Here is a 24,712-nt window from a genome sequence, read left to right as displayed (position 1 = left end):
GGAGTTATCTAGTCCTCTCCTAACCCTCTTAGAGTTATCGCCATTTTACAGAGGTGGAATCTGAGACATGTCAAAGAACTTCTTCAACACAATGGCAAATAAGTAAATGGGAACTGGGATTTGAACCTCATGCATTATCTGAAACCAGCACTCCTAACCGTACCACCACTTACTCTGGTCTGCATTTACTGATCCCATCTGCTGCTCGACCTCAGTCAACCCAACGCCTCTATTGTTACCTTCAAATGCCCCTTGAACTCCTGTCTCTTTGCATTGCTTGGACTACCCTTCCCCACCCTTGCTTCTTTCCAGATCCAACCGCCATCTTATCACCAGAGGAGGTGTAAAGAATTCTTGGTGAACGTCACAGAAATTAATTTAAGGACACTTCAGTTAGAGACACAGATTTATTTAAGGAGTAGAGACACACATTCAAGGGAGAATGCAGGCCACCTCAAGAAAGATGCTTTTGAGGTTCTCAAGCTTTTATTTTAAAGGAAACTTGGTGAGTGGTGAGCATAGAAAGTGTATGAAGATGATCAATCAGGTGATATTTCTGGTGGTTTGTCAATTCTCAGGATCCTTAGGTTGATGTCTTCTCCATTATCTGATTAATAGATAATATTGGAATAGATTATAAGTTTCTTATAACATCATGTCTTTGTTTCATCTATTTATTTATTTATTTATTTTCATTTATTTATATTTTTGGTACTGAGGATGCACTCAGGGGCACTAGACCACTGAATCACATCCCCAGCTCTATTTTGTATTTTATTTAGAGATTTACAGATTTACTCTAAGATTTACAGATTTCCTAGATATTTGAAAATGGGAAAGAGAACTGGCTTAGGGAGTTCCCAAAAAGGTAGGAGGAACTCTATGGCACAAGACTCATAGACTAAAGTTATATTTCCTTGTCCTTCCTTTTGTCTCCTCTCTATCCATCTTTTATTTCTTTTCTAGCCTACCTAAATCTCAGCAGGATTCAAATGTCTGCACACTTTCCCAGGTTGCCCAGCGGGAAATAATGACTTCCCTCTCCAAACAGCCATGGAGCTTTATCAGCATCTCTTCCTGCAAGTATCTCCTTTCAAAAAAACAGGCTCTTGGGCTGTGGTTGTGGCTCAGTCAGTGGCAGAGCACTTGCCTCACACATGTGAGGCACTGGATTCCATCCTCAGTACCACATAAAAATAAATAAACAAAATAAAGATATTTTAAAAAGAAAAAAAAAACAGGCACTTGCTCCTCCAGCCAGAATTCAACCATGCTCCAAATTCCAGCTCATCTCACTTCCTTGAGGCCTTGCTCTACCCAACAGGCCCTGAAACCTTCTCTGTCACTGACTCTTACCCCTCATCCTAAAGATGACATCCATAACAAATTTCTTATTTACCCCCTCTTGCCATCGTTATGGTTTGGGTATAAGGTGTCCCCCAAAAGCTTCTGTTAGTACAAGAATATTCTGAGGTAAAATGATTGTGAAAGCTGTAACATAATCAGTCCCAACTAGTTTGAATGGACTGACTGATAACTATAGGCAGGTGGGGCGTGGCCAGAGAAGGTAGGTCGCTGGGAGTATACCCTAGGAGGGTGCGTCCTCCCTGTAGCCCCTTCTCCCTCAATTCTCTCTCTGTTTTCTTGCTGCCACAAGGGCAGCAGCTTTCCACCACTGGCCTTTCTGCAATGATGTGCTGCCTCACCTTGGGCCCAGAGCAATGGGGTCACCCGTCTATGGACTGAGACCTCTGATACCATTAGCCCCAAAAGTAAACTTTTCCTCCTCTTAGTTGTTCTTGTTGGATATTTTGGTCACATTAACGGGAAAGCTGACTGAAACGCCATCCCCATGAGTATTAGAGATGAGCCTTATGTATACCCCACCTCTTCCTCACCCAGCTCACACCTCACTGCACTATGTCCTGCTTCCCTCCACACCACTAGGGTACCTGCCTGCAGATGTCCTGACTGCTAAATCAAGGTATACTTCCAGTCCTCCTCCCAGGTCATCTCTGCAGCTCTAGAAACTCTTCACTACTCTCCCTTCCTGGCACCACAGTCCATCTTAGCCTTCATGACACCTGTAAGCAAAAATAACCAAACGGATTGGGCGCCATTATGGAAGCACAAATACCCAGGATGGAAGCAGACCTCCAACAGATCAGCAAGCTTTTCTTTATTCTGCAGCGGAGTCAATCAATCAGGCACTGGAAGGGCTCACTTTCTGGGTAGAAAATGGCCTCTAGTTACAGAGGGCTCTGAGTGTTATAGGTTACAATGAGAGTGAATTAATCACTGGAGACTGAAGTAGGACATGATGGTTTTGGACAGTCAGGAAATGCCGCAGTCTGGCTGGGCACAATTCACAAGCCATTTATCAAGCAGGAACAAACTTTATTTTTAGAACACACACACACACACTGCACCACACGAGCTTTTCAGGAATTCCCTCAGAGCCCAACTGCCACCACCAGCTTCCCACAAGCCTCTCAACCCTGCCCCCACTCCTCCTGCTCTTGAGGCTGATTGGCTGGGTCATGTGGGCGGAGCCAAAAGAGTCCCCTAATGAGCAGCTCTGTGGTCTGAAAGGGCGGGGAAACAGCCCAATGAGCATCACCACAGAGGAGCCAATCAGCTGGCAGCTGGAAGTTTGCTGGGGCCGCTGTGAGCCAATCATCAGCTGGCAGCTGGAAGTTTGCTGGGGCCCCTTCGGCTGTGGCTTTCAACATCTCCCCCTCTCTCTGTTTAAACAACAAGCATATGGCTTAGGGACTGTGCCTGCCTTAGGTTGTCCAATACTACATATGGTCCTTACCTGTCATCAGATGAGCTGACCTAAAGGCATCAGCCTCCTATCTTAGGTTGGTACCATTGCAATTGGATCTTACCCATCATTGACTACCGGTCCAGCATGCAGCCACACCTGTGGACAGGCCTTTGTACCAGCGGGGGGGGGGGGGGCGGTGAGGTTCTTTGCCTCACCTCTGTTGGCCCCCAAATTTTAGCTGAACGACCACCACAAGCAGAAGGGAGGAGAATACACCAAGCCAATTGATGGCTCCTTTTGGAAAAATTGTACCACCGATGACACCATCAGCAAAAATACCCCAACACTACCACAAGTCGCTGCACCAATAGATAGTTCACAATGCATACAAGTGAGTTCACAATGCATACAAGGGATACATAGTCCAGGCAAGTTCTGCAAGCAGTTTAGTAATAACTATTGCAGAAGCTGTAGATTGGTTTTATCTTTGTCTTCACTGGCACTGGGATGAAGATAGGAATCCTGGCAATAATGGCTAAAGAAAAAATTATGTAACATTCCAGCAGGCACTAAAAGAAAACAATTTTCTGAACAATTTACATTATCCTGAACAAAATTATTAAATATACTGAAAAGGAAAGGTGAAAGTAAACAAACAGATCTGTTAACCTCCTTTTTTGTTCACATATTAAAACAATCCTCAACAGCTGTTTACCCAATTTAAATTAAACCATTTAAATCATGTGAATAAAAAAAAAAATTGGATCCATTTTTTTCATATGATATATGGACATACGTACATACAAACATACAACACAAAACACAAGTGTGCACACATAATATAATACATACAACATATAACATAATAGTAAAGGCCTTATATCTTTTTACAGGTGAAATCTCCATTGCAATGTTTAAAAACTCTATAGTCAAAAAATAGAACTGATCAGCAAAACATTAACCTAGGTCTGTATGAGCTCAAAAAACAAAATAGAACTTCATGATGTGGGAAAGGGCAATAATAAAATAGATATTGAAAAAAGCATCCTGGTTCTGTCGCAGATGTAAGGATAGCCAAACTGGAGTTCTGGATATCAGCTGTTAAGGATTTGAGACAAATTATCTTCTTTTTGGTCTGTAGAAATCACTTTAGTTAATCTCTCTGGAATCCAAATTGGCTGCTGTTCTCCCTGTGGAAAGACACAAACAGACCCCCAACTCCAGACAATCACTGGGTCAGGACCTTTCCATTGTCCAGTTAGAATATCCTTCCAAAGTACCTTGGGCTTATGTACATTTTTTGGACACATTTTTTGGACACTTTCCGCAGCACTAAGCCCTGATGAATTCAAATTTTAAAAGTTTAGAGTAAAAAGGGTTATTTTAAGTTTATCTTTGGGGAATATATACCCCTTCCCAATTCCCTCTTTTTGCTTTAATAATCACATTTTAATAGTTTGATGAGCTCTTTCAACTATGACTTGTCCCTGTGGATTGTATGGGATTCCTGTTATATGAATAATGCCAAATGATGAGCAAAATTGTTTAAAAGAGGTAGAAGTATAACCAGGGGCATTATCTGTTTTTAACTGTTTTGAAATACCCACAGTGGCAAAATTTTGTAAGCAATGAGCTATAATATCTTTAGTTTTTTCTCTGGCATGAAGGGAGCCCATCAAAAATCCGGAAGAAGTATCAACTGTAACATGCAAATATTTTAATTTTCCAAATTCTGGTGAGTGTGTGTCGTCCATCTGCCAAACATGATTAGGTATCAGTTCTCTAGGATTGACTCCAAGATTAACTTGTGGTAAAAAGATCACACGGTATTCTACTCCTTTGATACCTAGTTTTGTTAAACCCTCCTTCTATGGGGTAATTCCTTTTAAAATGTCCTGTTTGCTCACAGTTGTAGCATGTTTTTGGCCTGACATCTAAAGCCTGTTGTACTGCAGCTGCCAAGACTTGCCCTTGTTCATTAATGTCTCTACATAATTTAATATATGTGTTTAAATCTTCATGTTTCCAAGGTCTAATGACCTCTCTGCACCAACGATTTGCTTGCTCATAAGCGAGTTGTTTTATTAATGGCATTGCTTGTTCTATATTCCCCAAAACTCTCGTAGCTGTTTGAATAAGCCTATCTTCAAATTTAGCATAAGGTTCATTAGCTCCTTGTATTACCTTAGATAATTGACCTTGTAAACCTCCATGTCCTTGTAAAGTCTTCCATGCTCTAACCACATCTACAGCAATTTGTGAGTTTATGGCAGGATCATATGCAATTTGTTGCTGCTGATCCTCATAAGGTCCCTTTCCTAACAACATATCTAGATTTCTCTGAGGATAACCAGCTGCTGCATTTCGCCTAGCTGTTTCCGTGCAAAATTCCTCATTGGCAACTTTCCATAGATATTGTACTCCATTTAGCACAGCTTTACACATACTAGTCCAATCTGCTGGTGTCATGCTCAAATTGGAAATGGATTCGACCATGTTTACAGTGAAGGGTGCTTGAGGACCATAGGTTATTACAGCCTCTTTTACCTGCTTTTCTGTTTTGAAATCTAAAGCATGGTGAATTCACTGCCCTCCTGCCTGTTCAAATACAAGGCATGCTAATCTTTGACGTCCTGTCTCAGGATCCCATCTATCAACTACGGGGATTGGGGGGCCTCCCAGCATATGGAGGTGGCGCTGTTGGTTGGACACTTACACCCTCTGGTCATAGAAAGGTGTTAGTAGCAGAATCCTGTTGTAACTTTTCCCCTGATGGCTTTTTCTGCTCTAAACTTTCTTCCTCTGTCTGACTAGCTCGAGAGACCTTCTCTTTTACTTGAATTTTTTCCTCTGTCTGACTAACTTGAGAGATCTTCTCTTTTACTTGAATCAATATGTCTTCTCCTTCCTCTACCATTGTCTGAACTGAAGGCTTTGGACTAAGCAAAGAAGATACCAATGCCCACAATGGCAATGTGCCACCTGGCAGAGTTCCTGGGTTTTTCTTTTACTTTTCCCTTAAATCTTCACCATGATGGTTCCATTGTGATATATTAATAACTCCTCCTTAAAAAGCCATGGGCTACATTTTTGTATTGTATCAACGTATGCCCTGACTGTTCTTGGTTTTACTGAGATGCCTCCTTCCTCTAACAATTTACTTAACACTCTTTCTGTTTGTTTTTTACTAATTTCTGATCCCATATTTCTACTATAATGCAACCCAACAAGAAGACGCCAAATAAAACCGAGACAGAATGAAACAAAAATGGAACAAAAAATCATTATGACAGCCTTTCTATCCTTCTGAAATGTCCATCCATCCTTTCTCCCTATCTGTTCCTCAGATGCAAATAGTTTTTCCTCAGATGTGAGTGGTTTTTCTTCCGTCTCACTCATCTCCAGGGACAGGCAACTTAAAACAAAAGCGAAACAAAATGAAAGAAGAATCTTAATTAAAATGGCTACCCATCCTCTCACCCTGCCCTCAGGGGCGAGCAGTTTACCTTATCACTTACCCTCAGTCGTTCCCAGTACGGCCGCCAAATGCTGCAGTCTGGCTGGGCACAATTCACGAGCCACTTATCAAGCAGGAACAAACTTTATTTTTAGAACACACACACACACTGCGTCACACAAGCTCTTCAGGAATTCCCTCAGAGCCCAGCTGCCACCACCAGCTTCCCTCAAGCCTCTCAACCCCCCCCCCACTCCTCCTGCTCTTGAGGCCGATTGGCTGGGTCATGTGGGCAGAGCCAAAAGAGTCCCCCAATGAGCAGCTCCGTGGTCTGAAAGGGCGGGGAAACAGCCCAATGAGCATTACCACAAAGGAGCCAGTCAGCTGGCAGCTGGAAGTTTTCTGGGACCACTGTGAGCCAATCATCAGCTGGCAGCTGGAAGTTTGCTGGGGCCCCTTTGGCTGTGGCTCTCAACAAGGAAAGAAGTTGTAAAAAGCCCAAAACTCATTGTCACTGGGAAAAGTTCAGAACTCAGTGTTCACTGCTTATCTTCTCCAGGATTCACTGTTTCCCAGAGCTTCACTATTTGCTCTTCTCCTTCCAGGACTCATCAGCAGTAGGAAAGGGTAAAAGTCCAGGGCCCAGCATTTCAGTATCTACCTCCTCCCTTCAGGACCCATTATGATTGGGAAGGGATAAAAGTTTGCTTTTTTCCCACGGGGCCCAATGTTACTAGGAAAGGATTAACTGGGAGAGGATTAATGATTACCTTCCTCCTCCCTCTTTCTCCAGGTCACACAGTTTTGGTGGATTATCATTTTCCATATCCTGCAGTACCACCTTCAGCTACTTTCAAGGTCTCTTTGGGATTTTTCTTCCTGCCCTTCAAATGCTATCTGTCTTCCACTCTCTTCCCTCTGATGCCAGGTGTTCTTCCTGAGGCTCTCATTTAATCTCAGATCTTCAGTCAGCAGATGTTGCCCATATTGTTGCTTCAGCAACTAGAGCGGTACTTGCTACATAGTAGGCATTCTGTAAAAAAGGGTTGCAAGATATTACCACTGGGGAATAGTATATGGGATTTCTCTGAGACCTTATTACTATATATAAATTTATAATTATCTCAAAATAAAATTAAATGTTTACAATATGTAGGAATTTTTTTAAATGGCTCTTTGTTTTGGTCAACTTTTTTAATTACCTGGCATGTACCAGTCCCAACATGAATTAAGTAGGAGGGTTTCTCCTTGAATGAGTCACTTGGTTGGTTTTTCCAACTATAAAATGGGGATAATCATTGTATCAACTTCCAAGGGCTGTGGTGAGAATTAAATGAGATAAAGAATAGAAAATCCTGGCATGCGTGTTCACGAATTGTTAACAATCATCACTATTTTTATTTTTACTCAAAACCCAACCTCATCACCCCAGCCCAGAAACCAGACAAGAAAGACTACACATAAATCCAAATCAGATTACACACACCACTAAGCTATACTCAGAAGTGGCCCCACTACTCCTTAAAGGAATGGTCTCAGGTTTGTGGCCCATCCAGTAAAAACCCTGGACTCTGCCTCTCCTCCCTTAGAATGAGTCTTCTCCCAGAAGTCTCCTTGGTCTCTCAAGCAAAAAAACCCTGGAAGCTCCACTTCCGCCTTTCCTGACCTAGCCCTAGCTCTGAACCCCAAGGACACGTTTCCACTCCCACCCTCAACTCTTCCCCCTCCCGCCCTTTTGTATCCTGTTCACACCACTCTCTTACTAGAAAGTTTTCAGTGCTACCATGTAATCTCCAGAGGACACTCTTCTGGAAGTTCCCCAAATGTGTCACATCTTCTTCTATTACTCTGCCTTTCTACAGACTTTCTTCCGACATTCTTTTTTTTTTTTTTTTTTTTTTCCCTTGTGGTATTGGGCATGAAACCCAGGAGCTTTACCATTGAACTACATACCCAGCTTCACCACCCTCCCCTTCCTTTTTTTTTTTTTTTTTGGTATGGGGATTGAACCCAGGGGCGTTCTACCACTGAGCCACATCCCCAGCCTTTTTTATATTTTATTTTGAGATGCTAACTGAGGCTGGGCTCAAACTTGGAATCCTCCTGACTGTTCCTCCTGCACGTTCAAGGAGGCCTTCCCCACATTCTTTATTTGGCCTACTGTTATTCCTCCTCCATAACCCAGCTCAGGTTTCTCCCCTTCAGGAAAACTTACCTGACACCTCCCCCATCAGCAGCCACAACTGAGTTAGGTGCCCTTCAGATTTGGTTTCATGTACTGGCCCTGCCCAGCACTTGGCAGATGAGTGGTCTTTGTTTACTTGGCCAGTCTCACTAGACTGAGAGTCCTGAAGGAACTCTTATGTGTCCAGCTTCTGGCAAAGTAGGTAGGTCCCCAAGGAATGTTCCCTGAAAGTGTGCATGCCTGTCCACTTCTTCCCTGTAGTCTAGCTAGACAGCATGTCTTCCCGCCCACTCTGGAGGTTGACCTCCTGGAGAGAAGAATCCACATTTCCTTGGATCTAAAACCCTGAACAGTGCCCATCTCTTAAAATGATTACTATGAAACTGACAAACCTAAACAAGGCTCAAATTCCACCCTCAGTGGACTCTTAGTTCATTTAGAGACACTGACTTGACTTAGCCACAGAATGAAGCAGTGAGCACAATAAAAGTCTATGCAAAAATAAGCTTTAGTCTTTAGTCTAAGAAAAAGGATGGGGAAAGCTTTCCAGACAGTGTGTGAGCTCCCTTCTTGGAAAAATATCATGCTGGCATGTGCATGTATGTGTGCACGCACGCACTAGCACTCATATGTAGAATGTCCTGGGAATTGAAGCCAAGGCTTCACACATGCAAGGCAAGGGTTCTATCACCAAACGACATCCCTACTCCTTTTTATTTAAAAAATAATAATAATTTAATCTAATTTAGGGACAAGTTCTCCCTAAATGGCCAAGGCTGACCTTGAACTTTCAATCTTCCTGACTCAACCTCTGGAGTCACTGGGATGATAGGCGCGTGGTGCCACCATACCCCACTGAAAGAAGAAAATTGTTTACTTCGACGTCCTAACTACCTGAAATTCCACCATCAGTAAACTAAGTCCCTTGAAGGAATACTAGGTGGAAATGCCCAGTAGAACAAGCAGAGAGGGGACTGTCTAGGCATACCTCCAGCCACCAGATGGCTCCCTCGCCCCCTATTTCTGGGAAACTTGAGATTTCAGAGAGTTCCTCCAACTTCAGATTTCTGCCTATGATCCTTCAAGTCAGCCTCCATGAATTTCTCACCATTTCCACAACATGCCAGCTATTTTCACGCTTCTAGCTTTATTAGTTATAACTGTGTAACAAGATATTTCTAAACTGTCCAACAATAAACATACATTATTTCATGCTAGGCAAGCACTCAACCACTGAGCTAACACCCCCCAGACTCCTCCTGTTTGGGGTGGTTTGGATTAAGAAATTGAGAGCAGGTTGGTGGGCAGTTTGGGCTCAGGGACTTTCCTGAGGTTCCTGTCAGATGTTGGCTAGGGCAGCGCTCATTGGCAGGCTTGATGAGGCTGAGCATTGATCCTTGGGAGTATTGGTCACATGACTAACAATTGATGCTGGCAGACTCATACTGTCAAGCTGGCAGAAATTTCCAGATCCTCTTCACTTGGGTCTCTCTAGATGGCTTTTTGAGTGTCCTCATGACATGTGCTTGATTCCCCCAGAAATCCACAGGGAGCAAGGCAAGAAGCCCAAAGTCTTGTATGATGTATTCTCAAGTCACACAGCATCACTTTCACAGTCTATCGGTTTTGCAGATCAGTCCTATTAAATATGCACAAGGATCATACAGCGCATAAATGCCAGAGGTGAGACCAGCTGGGGCCATCCTGACGGCTGGCTACAGGTGCTGCTGGCTCAGCTTGGGTACCTTTCCACCTCTGCCTGATCAATTCCCACTTACCTTTCACATCCATGTTGAATGTCTGTTCCTTTGTGAAGTCCTCCCCAAGTGATTCTTCACTTCCTTCTCTGCATCTACATAGAAGTCTGTTCCTTCTCCAGTAGACACCTATCATCTTTCATTCCCCACACTGTTCCCTGAGTTCCTGCATGCAGGGAGACCAAGAACAAACATCTTGGCAGCTCCAGCTTCTACCAACTATAGAGTCCTGGCACAGTAGGTACTCAATAATTGTTTAAAAATGAATGCAGGGCTGGGAATATAGCTCAGTTGGTAGAGTGCTTGCCTCACATGCACAAAACCCTGAGTTCGATCCCCAGCACCCCCTCTAATAAAATGAATAAATACTGGGGCTGGGATTGTGGCTTAGTGGTTGAGTGCTTGCCTAGCATGTGTGAGGCATTGGGTTTAATCCTCAGCACTGCATATAAATAAGTGAATAAAATAAAGGTCCATCAACGACTAAAAAAATTTTATTAAATAAATGAATAAAATATAAAAGAATAAGTATGGGTGAGGACATGGAGAAATTGGAAACTTTGTACACTGTTGGTGGGAATGTAAAATGGTACAACTGCTGTGGAAAAAAAAATAGTATAGCATTTTCCTTAAAAAATTAAAAATAATATTACCATATGACTTAGTAATTCCACCTCTGGATATACACCTAAAAGGATTTTAGGTGTAAAACAGGATTTCAAAAAGATGTTTATGCACCCATATTTATAGCAGCATTTTTCACACTAGTTAAAAATGGGTCTGGGTGTGGTGGGGCACGCCTGCAATCCCGGTGACTCAGGAGTCTGAGACAGGAGGATGCAAGTTCAAGGCCAGTCTGGGAAAATTAGTAAGAACCTTTCTCAAAATAAAGAGGGTTAAGGATATAGTCAGTGGTAAAGCACCTTTGGGTGATCTTGAGTACAAGAAAAAAATAAAAGAAAAAGAAAGTGGAAACAACTCAAGTGTCCATAGACAGATGAACAGATAACAAACTGTAGTATATGCATACAAAGGAACATTTTTCAGCCTTGTAAAGAAATCCTGACACATGCTACAACATAAATGAACTTAGAGAACATTATGCCAAGTGAAATAAACCAGTCACAAAAAGACAGATACTGTATGATTCTGTTCATTTGAGGTACCAAGAGTAGTCAAATTCACCACAACAGAAAGTAGCATGCATGATGGTTACCAGGGTCTAAATGGAGAGGGGATGAAGAAGTATTATTTAATGGGTTCAGAATTCCAGTTTTGCAAGATGCGAAGAGTTCTGGAGATGGATGATGATCATAGTTTCTCAACAACATCAAAGTACTTAATACCACTGAACTATACACTTGAAAAATAGTTAAGATGGTAGACTATATTGTATATTTTGCTACTATTTAAAACTTTTTAATTAATGAATAATGGACAAACAAAATGTAGTCTATCTATTCAAAGGAATATAGTACTAATTCATGCTAAAGAATTAGTAATCAAATATAAAAAGCTATTCTTTTTTCATTTTCTTTTTTTTTTGGTACTAGGGATTGAGGGATTGAACCCAGGGTGTTTTATCATTGAGCTACATCCCCAGCCTTTTTTTTTTTTTTTTAATATTTATTTAGTTGTAGATGAACACACAGTAGCTTTATTTATTTTTTAAACTTTTTTTAATATTTATTTTTCTTTTTAGTTGTAGTTGGACACAATACCTTTGTTTTTATTTATTTATTTTTATGTGGTGCTGAGGATCGAACCCAGGGCCTCACACGCGCTACGTGAGCACTCAACCACTGAGCCATAACCCCAGCCCCTCTTTATTTATTTTTATGTAGTGTTGAGCATTGAACCCAGTGCCTCATACATGCGAGGCAAGCACTTTACCACTGAGTTACAGCCTCAGCCCCATGCCCAGCCTTTTAAAATTTTTTATTTTGAGACAGGGTCTTGCTAAGTTGCTGAGGCTGGCGTTGAACTTTCAGTCCTCCCAACTCAGCCTCCCAGGTTGCTGGGACACTGCGCCTGGCTTCAAGGCCGTTTATTCTACAATCACTCTTATATGAAACATCCAAAATAAGCCAGTCCACAGAGATCAAGTAGATTAGTGGCTGCTGGAGCTTGGAAAAGGAAGGAAACAAGAGTGACAATGGATGGGCTGGGGATGTGGCTCAAGCCGTAGTGCGCTTGCCTGGCATGCGTGCAGTCCGGGTTCGATCCTCAGCACCACATACAAACAAAGATGTTGTGTCCACCGAAAACTAAAAAATAAATATTAAAAAATTCTCTCTCTCTTTTTTTTAAAAAAAAAAAAAGAGTGACAATGGATACAGGATTTCTTAGGGGAATGATGAAGCTGTTCTGGAATTGGATAGTGGTGATGGTCACACAACCTTGTGAATATACTAAAAACCACTTGATCGTACACAATAAAATGAGAATTGTTATGTGACAATTTGTGTTGTGTGAATTATATATTAAATTTTAAATGAATGAAAAAAGTTTGATGTATGTCTTCAGATTCTCTTTCCTATTTAGATTTCTCTAATATCTAAGCTTAATATCTGACCAGCATTTATTTTTTGATCAATAGTTTGCTGCCATCGCCCTAGAACAGTGTTCAATAAATACGTCTTTATGTTCTTGTACCTGGGAAAGAGGGACTCATGAGTAACGAGTTCTCCAGCTGCGAGACAGGGAGTTGTTGGACAAACACAGCAAGGAAATGAATGTCTGCAGTTACACTCTTACTCGGCAGCTCTTGGCAGCCATGAAAACAACCATTCATCAAACACTGGCACAAAAAAAAAAAGAAGAAGAAAAAAAGTCTCACAGTGCGAGGCAATGAAAATCTCAGCAATAAAGCCTTGGCCCTCACATGAAAGGAACAGTTAACTGTCCTCCAAAAAGCCTATCCTCCCCATCCCATACACACACCAATGGTACAGAGTTGTTGCTGGGCCAGCCAGGGATTACATTCCCTAGCCCTTTTCGTAGGTCAGGCCATGCGACTCCCAAAGAAGTGAGTGGGAATGTTGAGTGTCCTTTGCAGACCAAGACATTTCAAGTCAGAAACATACTTCTGCCCTTCTTTCTCCACTTACCAGTTCAATGCAAAAGGAATAGTAAAGCCACAAGGTGGAATAAGCCTGAGTCTTTGAATCATCTTGTAGTGGAAAGTCTCCGACCAGCAGGAACACACACAGTGAACAATTATGTGAGGAACAGATAGATTTGTATATGAATAATAAATAGGCTACTGAAAACTTAGGGTGTATTTGTTGTAGCCGCTAGACATTAATATTCATTCATTTTACCAAATGACTACATATTATGTGCCTTTCTTGGGAATATAATAAGCTTCAAATTCTTTTCTCAAAAATTGTGCATTCTGATGAGATGAACTACCTGAATAAATTTAGCACCAATGGAAGAGCAGTAGGTGACCCACCAAAAACCTGAATAAACTAATTACCATGAAAGAAATTGCAAGAATTAAAAAGAAAAAGAAATTAAAGATTTTCTAAAACACATCAAGCCAAGATTATTTTGTAGACAAATTTTATCAAACCCACAAATAAAATGATAGAGTTAAGGGGCTGGGGCTGAGGCTCAGTGGCAGAGCACTTGTCTATCGAGTGTGAGGCACTGGGTTCAATTCTCAGCACTGCATATAAATAAATGAATAAAACAAAGGTCCATCACCATCTAAAATATTTTTTAAATGGTAGAGTTAAACTGTTTCAGAGCATAGAACAAGATGGGAAATTTCTTAATTTCTCCTGAGTTCAGAATTACTCTCCCTAATACAAAGGATGAGCAAGAACGAACACACACACACACACACACACACACACACACACACACACATCCAATTTCACCTGAAACATAGCCAACTTTAAAATAATAAACCTATCACATGACTGAACCATTCCAATGCTAGGTTTCCATCCAAGACAATTTAAAGCAAATCTACACAAACACTTGTACATGTATGTTCATGGCAGCTATGTTCACAGTAACCAAAAATTTGAAACAATATATATGTCAATCAATAAACAAACTATAGTACATCTATACAGTGAATATACTCAATGATAAAATTGTTGTTACAACAATATCATAAATGAATTTCAATGTAATTAAGCTGAGTAAAAGAAACTAGATATCATCTCCCTCAAAAAAAAAAGAGTATATGCCATACATTCCATTTATATAAAAGCCTAAAGATGCAGAGTCATAGAAGGCATGTCAGTAGCTGCCTGGGGCAGGGAGGGAGGTGATGGGAAGGGGAAGTACAAAAGGCACAGGGAAACTTTTAGGCATTATGGTTATGTCCACGACTGGAGCGTGGTGGTGGTTTCCCCCAGTGTTTACCTATATCAAAGCTCACCGTCTATACATTTTAAACATGTATGGTTTAATGTATATGTATACGTAACAAATCTGTATTTTTAAAAAAAGAAATATCCATGCAGCTACTTCACCTCTCTGAGCCTCACCTATAAAAGGGAGTTGTTATTACATTGCTGGTCTGTTGAGTAGAGAATGAGAAGAAATAATGAATATAAAAAATTTTGTAAACTTAGAGACAGGCACCACGGCGCATTCCTGTGATCCCAAATACCCAGGAGACTGAGGCAGAGGGATCACATGTTCAAGGCCAGTCTAGGCAACTTAGCAAGACCCTGTTTTGAGACCCTGTCTCAAAATAAAAAAAATAGAAAGGGGCTGTAGCTCAGTGGTGGAGTGCTTGCCTAGCATGCACAAGGCCCTGGATTCAAAAGCTAGCACCAAAAAAACTACGTTTATGAATAGATTCGCAAATTCTGAATACAAGAATGGAGATGTTGTATAATTGTATTACTATTAATGTCATTATTAACAATAATGTAATTATCATCATTGTCATGTCACTATATTATCATTGTCACTGCAAAAATACTTCTTCATCTTAGTCTTCTGGCACACTACTGCAGGACATCTTAGTCCTAGTGTATAGGTGCCAGCCCCAAAGTGACATGAGACCCAAGAAAGAGAAGCAATCAGGCATGGTGGAGCATGCCTATAATCCCAGGAACTCTGAAGGTTAAGGCAGGAGGATCGCAACTTCGAGGCCAGCCTCAACAACTTAGTAAGGCCATAAGCATCTTAGCAAGACCTTGTCTCAAAAAAAATCAAAAGTGCTGGGGATGTGGCTCAGTGGTCAAGCACCCTGGATTCAATCCCCAGTATCAAGAAAAAATAAAAAAGTAAAAGAAAAATAACAAGAAGCAGACAAACCCAGGATTGCATAGAGTGCAATTTACTGGGGGATGTACTGACACAAGTGCAGCCCTGGTGGCAGTCAGACCAGTTGATCCCCTCAATATGCACCAGAAAAGGATGAATATTTATGCATTAGGACAAAAGTTACTTCATCCTGGCTGGAATGTACCTGGTGTATCTTTAGATAATATCAAAGAGTCAGGCGCATCTCTGCAATCAGGTCTGACTGTAAAACCCCACATGTGACTGGAATGGTTTTGTCTCTGGTTTGTAAGGAAACCCAGCTCCGGTTACCCAGGGGCAGTCATGCAATTATGACTCAAGATGGCTGCTGTCACGTCAAGACAAATCCGTACACTCTATGTTGAGATCTCTGAGGTAGTTCATTCATTTAGCCTAGAAATAAGCAAACCCAGCCAAGTTCATTAATTCCTAGAGATGGCTGGGAGGAGACCGGGACAAGCTGTAAATACAACCAAGGATACCAGAGAAGTGAGGAAAGCCTTGTTGTGAGATGTCCAGAAACTCACCAGCTAAGGAAGCTAGGTTCCCGGGAAACGCTTCCTTTACCTAGATTAAATTTGGTTTGAATGCAATCATGGGAGACCTTGCAAACACATAAGGAGGGGGGTTTGCGAGATTTCCACTACTGACCTGAGGCCAGTTCACCTGTCCAGATAAGCTGGAACCCCAGAAACTCAATGGAAAGAGTCCTCTTTCCTGGCTGAAAGGAAGGCAGAAGAGGGCAGTGCTTGGAGCCCAGAGACAGGTAGGGGACACCAAAGGGAAGGAAAAGCAGGGTAGAGAGGGACGACAGACTCTAGAGAGTAAAAGGTACACAACAATCATTTCAACACAACAGGGAAGTAAGTAGGACACAATAAGGCAGAGCAGACACCGAAGAGAACCAGGCCTCCATTTATGGGTGTTGAGACTGTCGTTCCCCAGGTTGGGGAGAGAGCCTGGAGAAGTGGGACAAAGGGAACTCACATTTCTGATCATTACCTATGGCTACGGGGCAGACTGGGCTCAGCAGTTTTTATCAGTTACTCAGGAATCCTCCCAAGGCCGTTGGTACACGGCTGAGAGCTGAACTCTGCTCACTGAGTGACCAGGCACGCTGCTCTGCGGACATCATCTCACTGTGCCCTTTCCATAGCCGAAGGAGGCTGTCACGAATAGTACCCTCATTTGCTAAGTGACGAGGCCAAGATGCAAAGAGATTTTGTCATTTGCCTCAGACCAGACAACTAACAAGAGATCAGGCTCACCTCTGCCGTCACAGGCTGAGCTCATGGAAGAATCTGAGCCAGTCTGCCAACTGCCTGGGGGAAACAGAGAGAGAGAGAGAGAGAGAGAGAGAGAGAGAGAACAGAGCACATAGTAAATAGTCAGGATTGCGAAAAGTGAAGGGCTCAGTATCCAAAAGTTCAGGTGGTCATATACATGGCACAGGGCCTGGAGAGGAAGAGGGGCTGGGTGCAGGGGCTGTCTGCAGATCCTCCTCACATCTGGCAGAAGAACCATCTCCAGAGAACTAGAAAGCTGCTCTCCGCACAGTGCACTAATTAAACCTGAGGGGGACTATCTAATTTTGTTGTGAACTGGGAAAAGAAGAGATGCTGTAATTCAAATTTATAATGGTATCACTTTCTTTATAGTCTTTCCTTCCTGCCTTGACTCAAAATACAATGTTGCAAATACTCACACTACTTTTAAATGAAGTGTTTGGGTACATTTTAACTTGCAGCCTGGGCAATTTAGCAGGAATTTGTCTCAAAATAAAAAATGACTGGGGATGTGGCTCAGTTGGAGTGCTCCTGGGTTCAATCCCTAGTACCACCAAAACAAAAACAAACAAAACCCCACAAATTGTAGAAGAGTTTGAAAGTGTGTATGCATCCTTATATGCCTGGTTACTTATTAAAAAAAAAAAAATGAGGAAGGAGGCCAGGTAAGATGGTGCAAGCCTATAATCCCAGGTTAAGGTAGGAGGATCACAAGTTTGAGGCCAGCTCAGCAACTTAGCAAGACCCTATCTCAAAATAGAAAACAAAAAGGGCTGGGGATATAGCTCAGAGATAAAAGTGCCCGTGTGTCCAATCCCCACTTCAAAGAAAGAGGAAGAAGAGGAGAAAGAGTCGGAGAAGTGGTTAAGGATTTTATCTCTAGGACATTACATTAGGATGGTTGAATGAATTCTCTTTTTACTTTGTGTACTTCTGTTTACATATTTAATGGATATATATTGCTATTATATTTTAATGAACATCCTGTATATTACTACTTTATTTTACAAATATCTATTGTAACAAAATAATATATAAATAAATCATGCTAACCAGACCTCTCATATACCTGTTCTTTCCTTTAAGCCAGTACGTTAATTTATTAATTTGCCTTACCATCAGCCACCCTATCCCCACCCAACCATCTCTCCAAATAAAAAATAAATAAAACAGGAAAAGTAATAGTCAAAAATGAGGAAATCTTTGGAATTTCTAGAAATTAGAGGAGCTCATGATGTCCCTGAGAAGCAGTGTCTTATTTCAAAGTGCCTCTCGCACATAAATATTAAATAAACAAACCAAAAAAAAAAAAAATCAGATTATACCATTCCTAAACATTTGGTGTCCAGGAGGAAAAACCAAATTTCACCTAAATTTCAGAGCCTGCCAAGGACTACGGGGGTTTAAGAGAACCTCTTACAGCCATGTCCTGTTTCTAGCCAGGTATGTGACTCTGGATAGAAACTCTTTTCCTTCACTAGAGCTCCATTTCCTTTGTTGAGGGCTGAGTAACAACACCAACCTCTTAAGACTATTGGGAATGTCAAACAAGGCAATGCAGGTAAAAGCACTTTTCAATTACAAAATACCCCGGCAAGCGAAGTCAAGACAAGCAGAGGACTTATCAGGTTTTGCACAAAACTGTGCCACTTTTTTAAAAATATGTGGCACTGGGGACTGAACCAGGGACACTCTACCTCTGAGTCACATCCCCAGCCCTTTTTATTTTTTATTTTGAGGCAGGGTCTCACTGAGTTACTGAGGCTGACCTCAAACTTGTGATTATCTTTCCTCACCCTCCCAAGTCCCTGCAATTACAGACATGCATCACTGCATCCAGATAACATCCACTAAACTACTGAATGAGGCACACACACACACACATTCATGTTGGAGAGGGTTCTTTGGAAGAGTGGGTGTGCAGCACACACAGCAGCGGATCTGTCAGCTGCTCCATTGTGAACTTGGAGCTATTCCCAGCAAGTTTTGAGGTCTGCCAATAGCATCCTATTTCTTGGCTGCAGACCACATGCTCAGGGCATAAGGAGGAGCAGGTCAGGAAGCCTCTTACCTCTGCCTTTGCGCCCTTCCCAGGGCATATTGGTTAGCAGTCAACAACTGGCTGGGCAGAAAATTTTCTGGGGAATCAGGCACATGTTAGGCACAGTGGTCTACAGGACAAAAACAGAGCTTGTGCTCCAGCTGTACTCCAGATCAGCTGTGAGGAGTTGCCACCACACCCTGAACTTTGTCCCCCCCACCCCACCAAGATGATGGGGTTAGACTGGAACGTTTATTCTGCGCCTGGCATGACAGGCAATGGAGCTTACAAACAGATACACTGAGAGCTGAGCCAGGAACCTTTGGAATTCCCTCCAGTCTCAGCCAGAAACAAACACAGTTTTCTTCCCTCTGGTTCCTGCCCTCGGGCAACCCCTGTGCCCTGTTCTGAACTGCATGGAAAATCTGTGAACTAGGTTTCCCTTCCTTCCCAGAGGAAAGGGGAAGGCAGGGAGGCAGAGAGGAGGCAGCCGAAGGGCAATGTGGCATGAGGACCTGGAGGGAGGCTTGGAGGACCAGACACCAAGGGTTACTGAAGATTACCAAGATAGAAGACACAGATGCCAAGATCAGACAAAACAAACTTTATTAAGAAAAGCATATTGGTACCCACCGCTAAACTACTGAATGAGGCACACAGGTCCCCTCTCTTACCACCTTCACTCTTCCCAAACCCACTCTGTCTCTCTTAGCCTTTGTAGAACACTGTGGAAATCATCTCTCAAGTCCACAAGTGCCCCAGACTTTTGGGCTGTGAGCTGCCAGGAAGGTCTTGGGCTGGTTCTGGAGTCTTAGAATCAAAGAGGGAGGCCTATGCTACTACCTTCAGTATCCAAAATTCTAGGCAAAATCAGGTGGCCATAACTAAGGCCGTGGAGATGGGAGGGTAGATATGGCAGTAGTCCTGTAGATCCTTCTCACATCTCACAGGGACTACAGAGCCACTAGAAGCCAAGTGGAAAGGCACATGCCACATCTAGAATGTTATAGGCACATCTGGGTGGACAAGGCATCATGAAGGCCAAGATGTCTGCTCCTGAGTGAGGACACTTGGCGACAGGCAGGGCACCAGGGCTGGGGGCCCCGAGAAGGAGATCCTGAGGGAGCTGGACCTGAGCTTAGCATTCAGCTTAGATGGTGATCTTAAAAAAAATGCCAAAGCAAAAAGAATTGAAGGAGGAACTAAAACCCACTCTTTAGGGTACAGGGTACAGAGCTCAGTTCCAAGTGCCTGGAATCTTGTGCCCAAATCATGGCACAAGGAGAATCAGGAATTATCTTGGGGTAAGGCACAAATAAATCTTCACCATCCCGGCTCTTCCACTGGATGGTGGGAAAGCAATTGCTGGGCAGAGGCCATTCCCTTTCCCACCTGGCCCTTCCGTAGAGAAGACTCTGAATCCATCTGCCAGTCAGGGCCAGCATGGCCCTGCCAACCACGGCAGCAGGTTTAGGAGAGGTCAGCCTGACGGGCTCTGGCAATCTCCACCAGCCTCAGCAACATGGAAACCTGCAGCAAAAGAAGAAAGTCACTGGGCTTCCAAGGCATTCCAGACAACCTAGCAGCACCCACTCCAGGCTCTGGAACAGTTACCCTTCCATAAGACTCAACCCACTATAATATTAAATACTCCAGATCCATAGGGCTCAGTGTTCTGGGATTTCCCAGAGAGAAAAACAACAACAAAATAACCACAATTGTAATGGGTATGAAGATTTTCAGTTTTGCAAGATGAAAAAAGTCCTGGGGATGGATGGTAGGGATGGCTGTACAATAATGTGAATGTACTAAATGCCACCCACTAAACTGTACACTTAAAATTGGTTCAAATGGTAAATTTCGTGTAATGAATATTTTAACACAACTTAGGAAAAAAAGGAGTTTTTTGATGCTGGAGATTGAACCTAGGGGCCTCATTCATGCTAAGCCCATCCATGGTCTACCACTGAGCCACATCCCCAACCCCAGAAAAAAATAAAGAAATGCTAAGCATGCGCAAAGCCCTGGTTTCAACTCCCACTACTGGTAAGTAAATAAACAACCACACTGACAGTATCAGACTTAGTATGTAGTGGTGCTACTTAGTATAGTATACAGCATGGCTGAAGAGGCCAGAGTGCCAGGGTTCCAATGTATGCTCAATCACTGATCAGGGAGGAGATCTTGGACACCTTATTTAACCTCTCTGGGGCTCGTGTTCCTCACACAAAAATGAGAAGGGCTGGGCATGGTGCACAGCCTATAATCCTGGCCACTCAGGAGGCTGAGGCAGAAGGATCATAAACTCGAGGCCAGCCTCAGCAACTTAGCAAAGCCCTAAGCAATTTAGCAAGACCCTGACCCAAAATAAAAAATAAAAAGGGCCAGGGATGTGGCTCAGTGGTTAAGCATCCTGGGGTTCAATCCCTAATGCAAAAAAAAAAAAAAAAAAAAAAAAAAAAAGTGAGAAGAATATTAGCACCCACTTCAATAGAATTACTGAGAGAATACATGAATACATGTAAAATACCCCAAGCAGTGCCAGCCACACAGTAGGGCTACATTAGGTGATATGTAAAACTTACATACTTGCTCTACACCCCCATCTGAACCACTAACTTCCTAACCACAGCAAAGAAACCTCTATGCCTAAGCTTTAAGAACAGCTCACTGGGGATGGTGATGTGGAGTGCTTGTCTGGCATGCCGGAGGCCCTGGGTTCCATTCCCAGTCCATGGCCTACCCTATTCTGGTTTCTGATCCAGGGGAGGTTGAACTTTTTCAAAGAGCAGACCTTTGAAGAATTTAGTAAAAAGTTTGAATTTTACCCAACTCCATGGACATTGTGGTTATCACTGTCACTCCTCCAACTTGCTCGGAATAAAAACCGTTTAACATTTGGAAAAGGAGAAAGTTCTATGCTTTTTATTTAAAGCCCTATGACCCCTTCCAGAAAACCAAGAACTACCTTACCTGTCCAGCTGTTTGCCCTGCTCCAGAGATACTTCTTCTCTTCAGTGAGCAGGGCCCACCCTGCCAGCTGCTGAGTCAAGGCCAGGATCTTACAGGTGACGGTCCTTTTGACTGGGAAACCATCTGGATAGCTTTGGCTTCATTTTTCCAACAGTGTAAAGGAATGTTCAAGTTTACCAGTGCCCATGTTTCTGGCTGGTCAGAGGCAGCTAACTCCTGCCTCCCTGCCCTGGGCATCCTCCTGCCAACAAAATTCTCTGGAGGGGGCTTCCTAAATCTTCCATGGGAATAGATGAGAATTGGGTCAGCACAGGACTGCCTGGAACCTTAAGGTGACAATGCTGGCCCAAGCCCAGAAATCGTTAACACAGTGAACTAAATTTCTGTACTGGGGCTTCTTGTGCTAGGGGACTTCTCAGAGTCGTTGCTACAAGTTAATAAACACTGTAAAACTCCAACAAGGGGAGAGGACACCTCTAACAAACCCATTTGACCTCACAACCCTCTTTAAGAGGTAGCTCCTGAACCAGGCTTCCCGGGTCACCTACTGCTTCAGTGTGAACAGCGCTGGGCCGCCTGTAGGGAGACCAGATTCTAATATTAAATTGGCTGTTCCTAAGAGCTGGCTCTGGGTCCCAACCTGTAAAAAGCAGGGGTGGGCCTCACTCCACCATTCCCGATGGTCTGGTGGGATCCATAATGCAAACACTGAGCGGTGGGCTGAGCAGAAGCCTCAAGAGAACTGTGTCCCTGCGAGGCCAAGGAGGTTAGTGTGCTTGGGGCCTGGCCTGCTTGAGTCCGGAGCACAAAAGAGAAGAAGGCAGAGCCGAGAGAAGCTTCAGAGGTGTAAGGGTACAGTCCACTGGCCTTTCCTATCCATCCCTGCCTCTTCAGACTGGCCCCAGGACATAGAAGCACCGAGGGATGGGCAAGGAGGGGCTGGGGCAGATTCCCGCACAATCCCAAACGAAAACCAAACTCGTCTCAGGACCAGCTGAGGCCTGTCCCCAGCTCCACCCGCACTGCTAGCAAGCCTTTTACAACACCCAAGGCTGAAAGAAGGGCCTGGGAAGGGGCTGCTCTTCTGACCACTGGGCGGGAGGGAGGGGGCAGTGGTGCAGCCAAAGACTGGTTCCAATTTAGGAGCCTCCCCCGGATCTACGCGGCGCCTGTCCACGTCTTGCTCTCCGCAGGGAAGGGGACGAGGAACATCTAAGTTTCGCCTCGGGGCAGCCCATTTGAGGGTGTGCATCCGCTCCTGGTGTCGCAGCGCTGGTCCCTGGAGTCCGAGGGTGCGTCTGGCACTGCTTTCCGGACTCTGGGCTGCGGCGCTGCTGTCGAACTGGAACTGCATGTCTGGGGTCCGGGGCGCGGGCGGCGGTGGAAATGCAGGGCAAGGGAGGTTGCCAGGGTGCATTCGCGCTGGGCAGCGACGGTGACGAAGGAAAAGACCCCGCAGGGTCCCCCGCGCCAATCCCGGCCGCGGAGAGCGCGGGCAGCCTCACACCACCTCCTGCTTGCCCTGGTAGCGACGGCAGCAGCCGTAGAGAGCCGAGAGCAGGTAGAGGCCCAAGCAGAGGCCGCCGCAGACGGCGGCCGCCAGGAAGGCGTGGTATGCGCAGGGCAGTGGGTAATCTTTGAGGTTGCAGTAGCTGTGGCGCTGCGTCTGGTCGATCATGATGCCCGTCGCGGCGCCGTAGAGTGCGGCCGCCAGCAGATCGTGAGCCACGTTGACCACCAGCCAGCGCGAGCCCAGCACCGGCACCACCTCGTGCTTGCCTAGAAGCGTGAGGAAGTAGAGGGCCAGGGTCAGCAGCCAGAAGAGCACCGACACGAAGAGCGCGAAGTGCACCGGGCCCTGGTACTTGCTGGTGGCGATGGTGATCCAGAAGGCGGCGCCGGCCAGCAGCTGCAGCAGCCGCAGCACGCCTAGCGGGCCGCGCAAAAAAGGCCGCTGCAAGCTCACCGCTCCGCGGGCAGCGCGCGCCTGGGGCGGCGGCTGGCGCGGGGGAGGCGGGAGCATGGCCCCCGGTCGCGGCGGCGGCTGCGGCGGCGCTCCGAGCAGCGGAATGGCGGCGCCTTGCTCGCGGGGGTGGCCCAGCCGAGGTGGCCGCTGCGCCCGCCGCGACCTCCGCGCCTGGCTCCTCTCCCAGTCCTCTCTGCTTCTCCTCTTTACCCCACCCTTCCTCCCCGGTCTTCTCCCTCCAGCCCTCCTTTCTCTCTCCTTCTCTCCACCTCCTACCCGCCCTTTTCCCTTCCCCTCGATGGTCTCCACCCCCACTCGCTCCTCCCGGCTTCCTGCCATCTCTCTTTCCGTCTGGCTCTCCACCCTGGTGCCCCCCTTTCCCCTCCGCGCCAGTCTCCCGGCTCAGATTCCTGCATTCCCAGGACCGGGCGGAGCGCCCGGCACCCGCTAGCTCGCCATGGCCCTTCCGCCCTGCCTGCCGGCGCTACTGGGCCAAGTTCGCCACATCTGGGGCCGCCCCTACCCGGTCTGCCTCGGGGCTCCGGCCCAGCCTCCAAGGGGAAGGCTGTTTAGCAAGCATTCTCCCAGCCTCTGGCTAGGCCACTTTCACCTTTCTCCTGTCGTAGACCCCACTGAGGCCTCCTGGCCCTGCATAGGCGCCAAAGAGCCGTGCTGGTCCTTAACTGAAGGTCGTTCTTACCTGAACGTATCCTATCCCTGCCCACTGCAAACTCGTCCTGTCCAAAGCTGGGCTCCTGCTGTTTCTCCATAGAGTTCCTCACAGAAGGGAACCATCTTCCTCCAGATGCCCCATTACACACCACCCTCAAAGCACAAAGCATGTAACCCTGCTCCCTTTCATCCAACTGTTCCTTGGCCATCTTCTCACCTTGCCTGGAATCAAAATATACCACCCAGCATTACCCAGACATATACTCAGGTCTAAGAGACAACACAGCCCTTGTGTGTAACTACTCCTCCAAACTGCCTGTAATGGGGT

The 24,712-nt window shown here is 44.7% G+C and overlaps 1 protein-coding gene across 1 annotated transcript; it reads right to left on the bottom strand.

The window, feature by feature from the left end:
- Positions 1-19,362: 19,362 nt before the first annotated feature.
- On the bottom strand, positions 19,363-23,915 carry Marveld1 (MARVEL domain containing 1). The gene is made up of 2 exons (XM_076834391.1): positions 21,747-23,915; positions 19,363-20,303 (listed from the first exon to the last, which is right to left on the bottom strand). The coding sequence occupies exon 1, from the start codon at positions 23,767-23,769 to the stop codon at positions 23,248-23,250; it is 522 nt and encodes a 173-aa protein (XP_076690506.1). The 5' UTR covers positions 23,770-23,915; the 3' UTR covers positions 19,363-20,303; positions 21,747-23,247.
- Between the last annotated feature and the right edge of the window lie 797 nt (positions 23,916-24,712).

The sequence above is a fragment of the Callospermophilus lateralis genome, chromosome 15 (genome assembly GCF_048772815.1).
Source record: "Callospermophilus lateralis isolate mCalLat2 chromosome 15, mCalLat2.hap1, whole genome shotgun sequence".
NCBI lineage: Eukaryota > Metazoa > Chordata > Mammalia > Rodentia > Sciuridae > Callospermophilus > Callospermophilus lateralis.
The sequence above is the reverse complement of the archived record's forward strand: the minus strand, read 5'-3'. Positions and strand labels throughout refer to the sequence as shown.

Excerpts from the sequence above, each read along its gene's own strand:
- Marveld1 (XM_076834391.1), bottom strand. The coding sequence starts at position 23,769 with ATGCTCCCGCCTCCCCCGCGCCAGCCGCCGCCCCAGGCGCGCGCTGCC.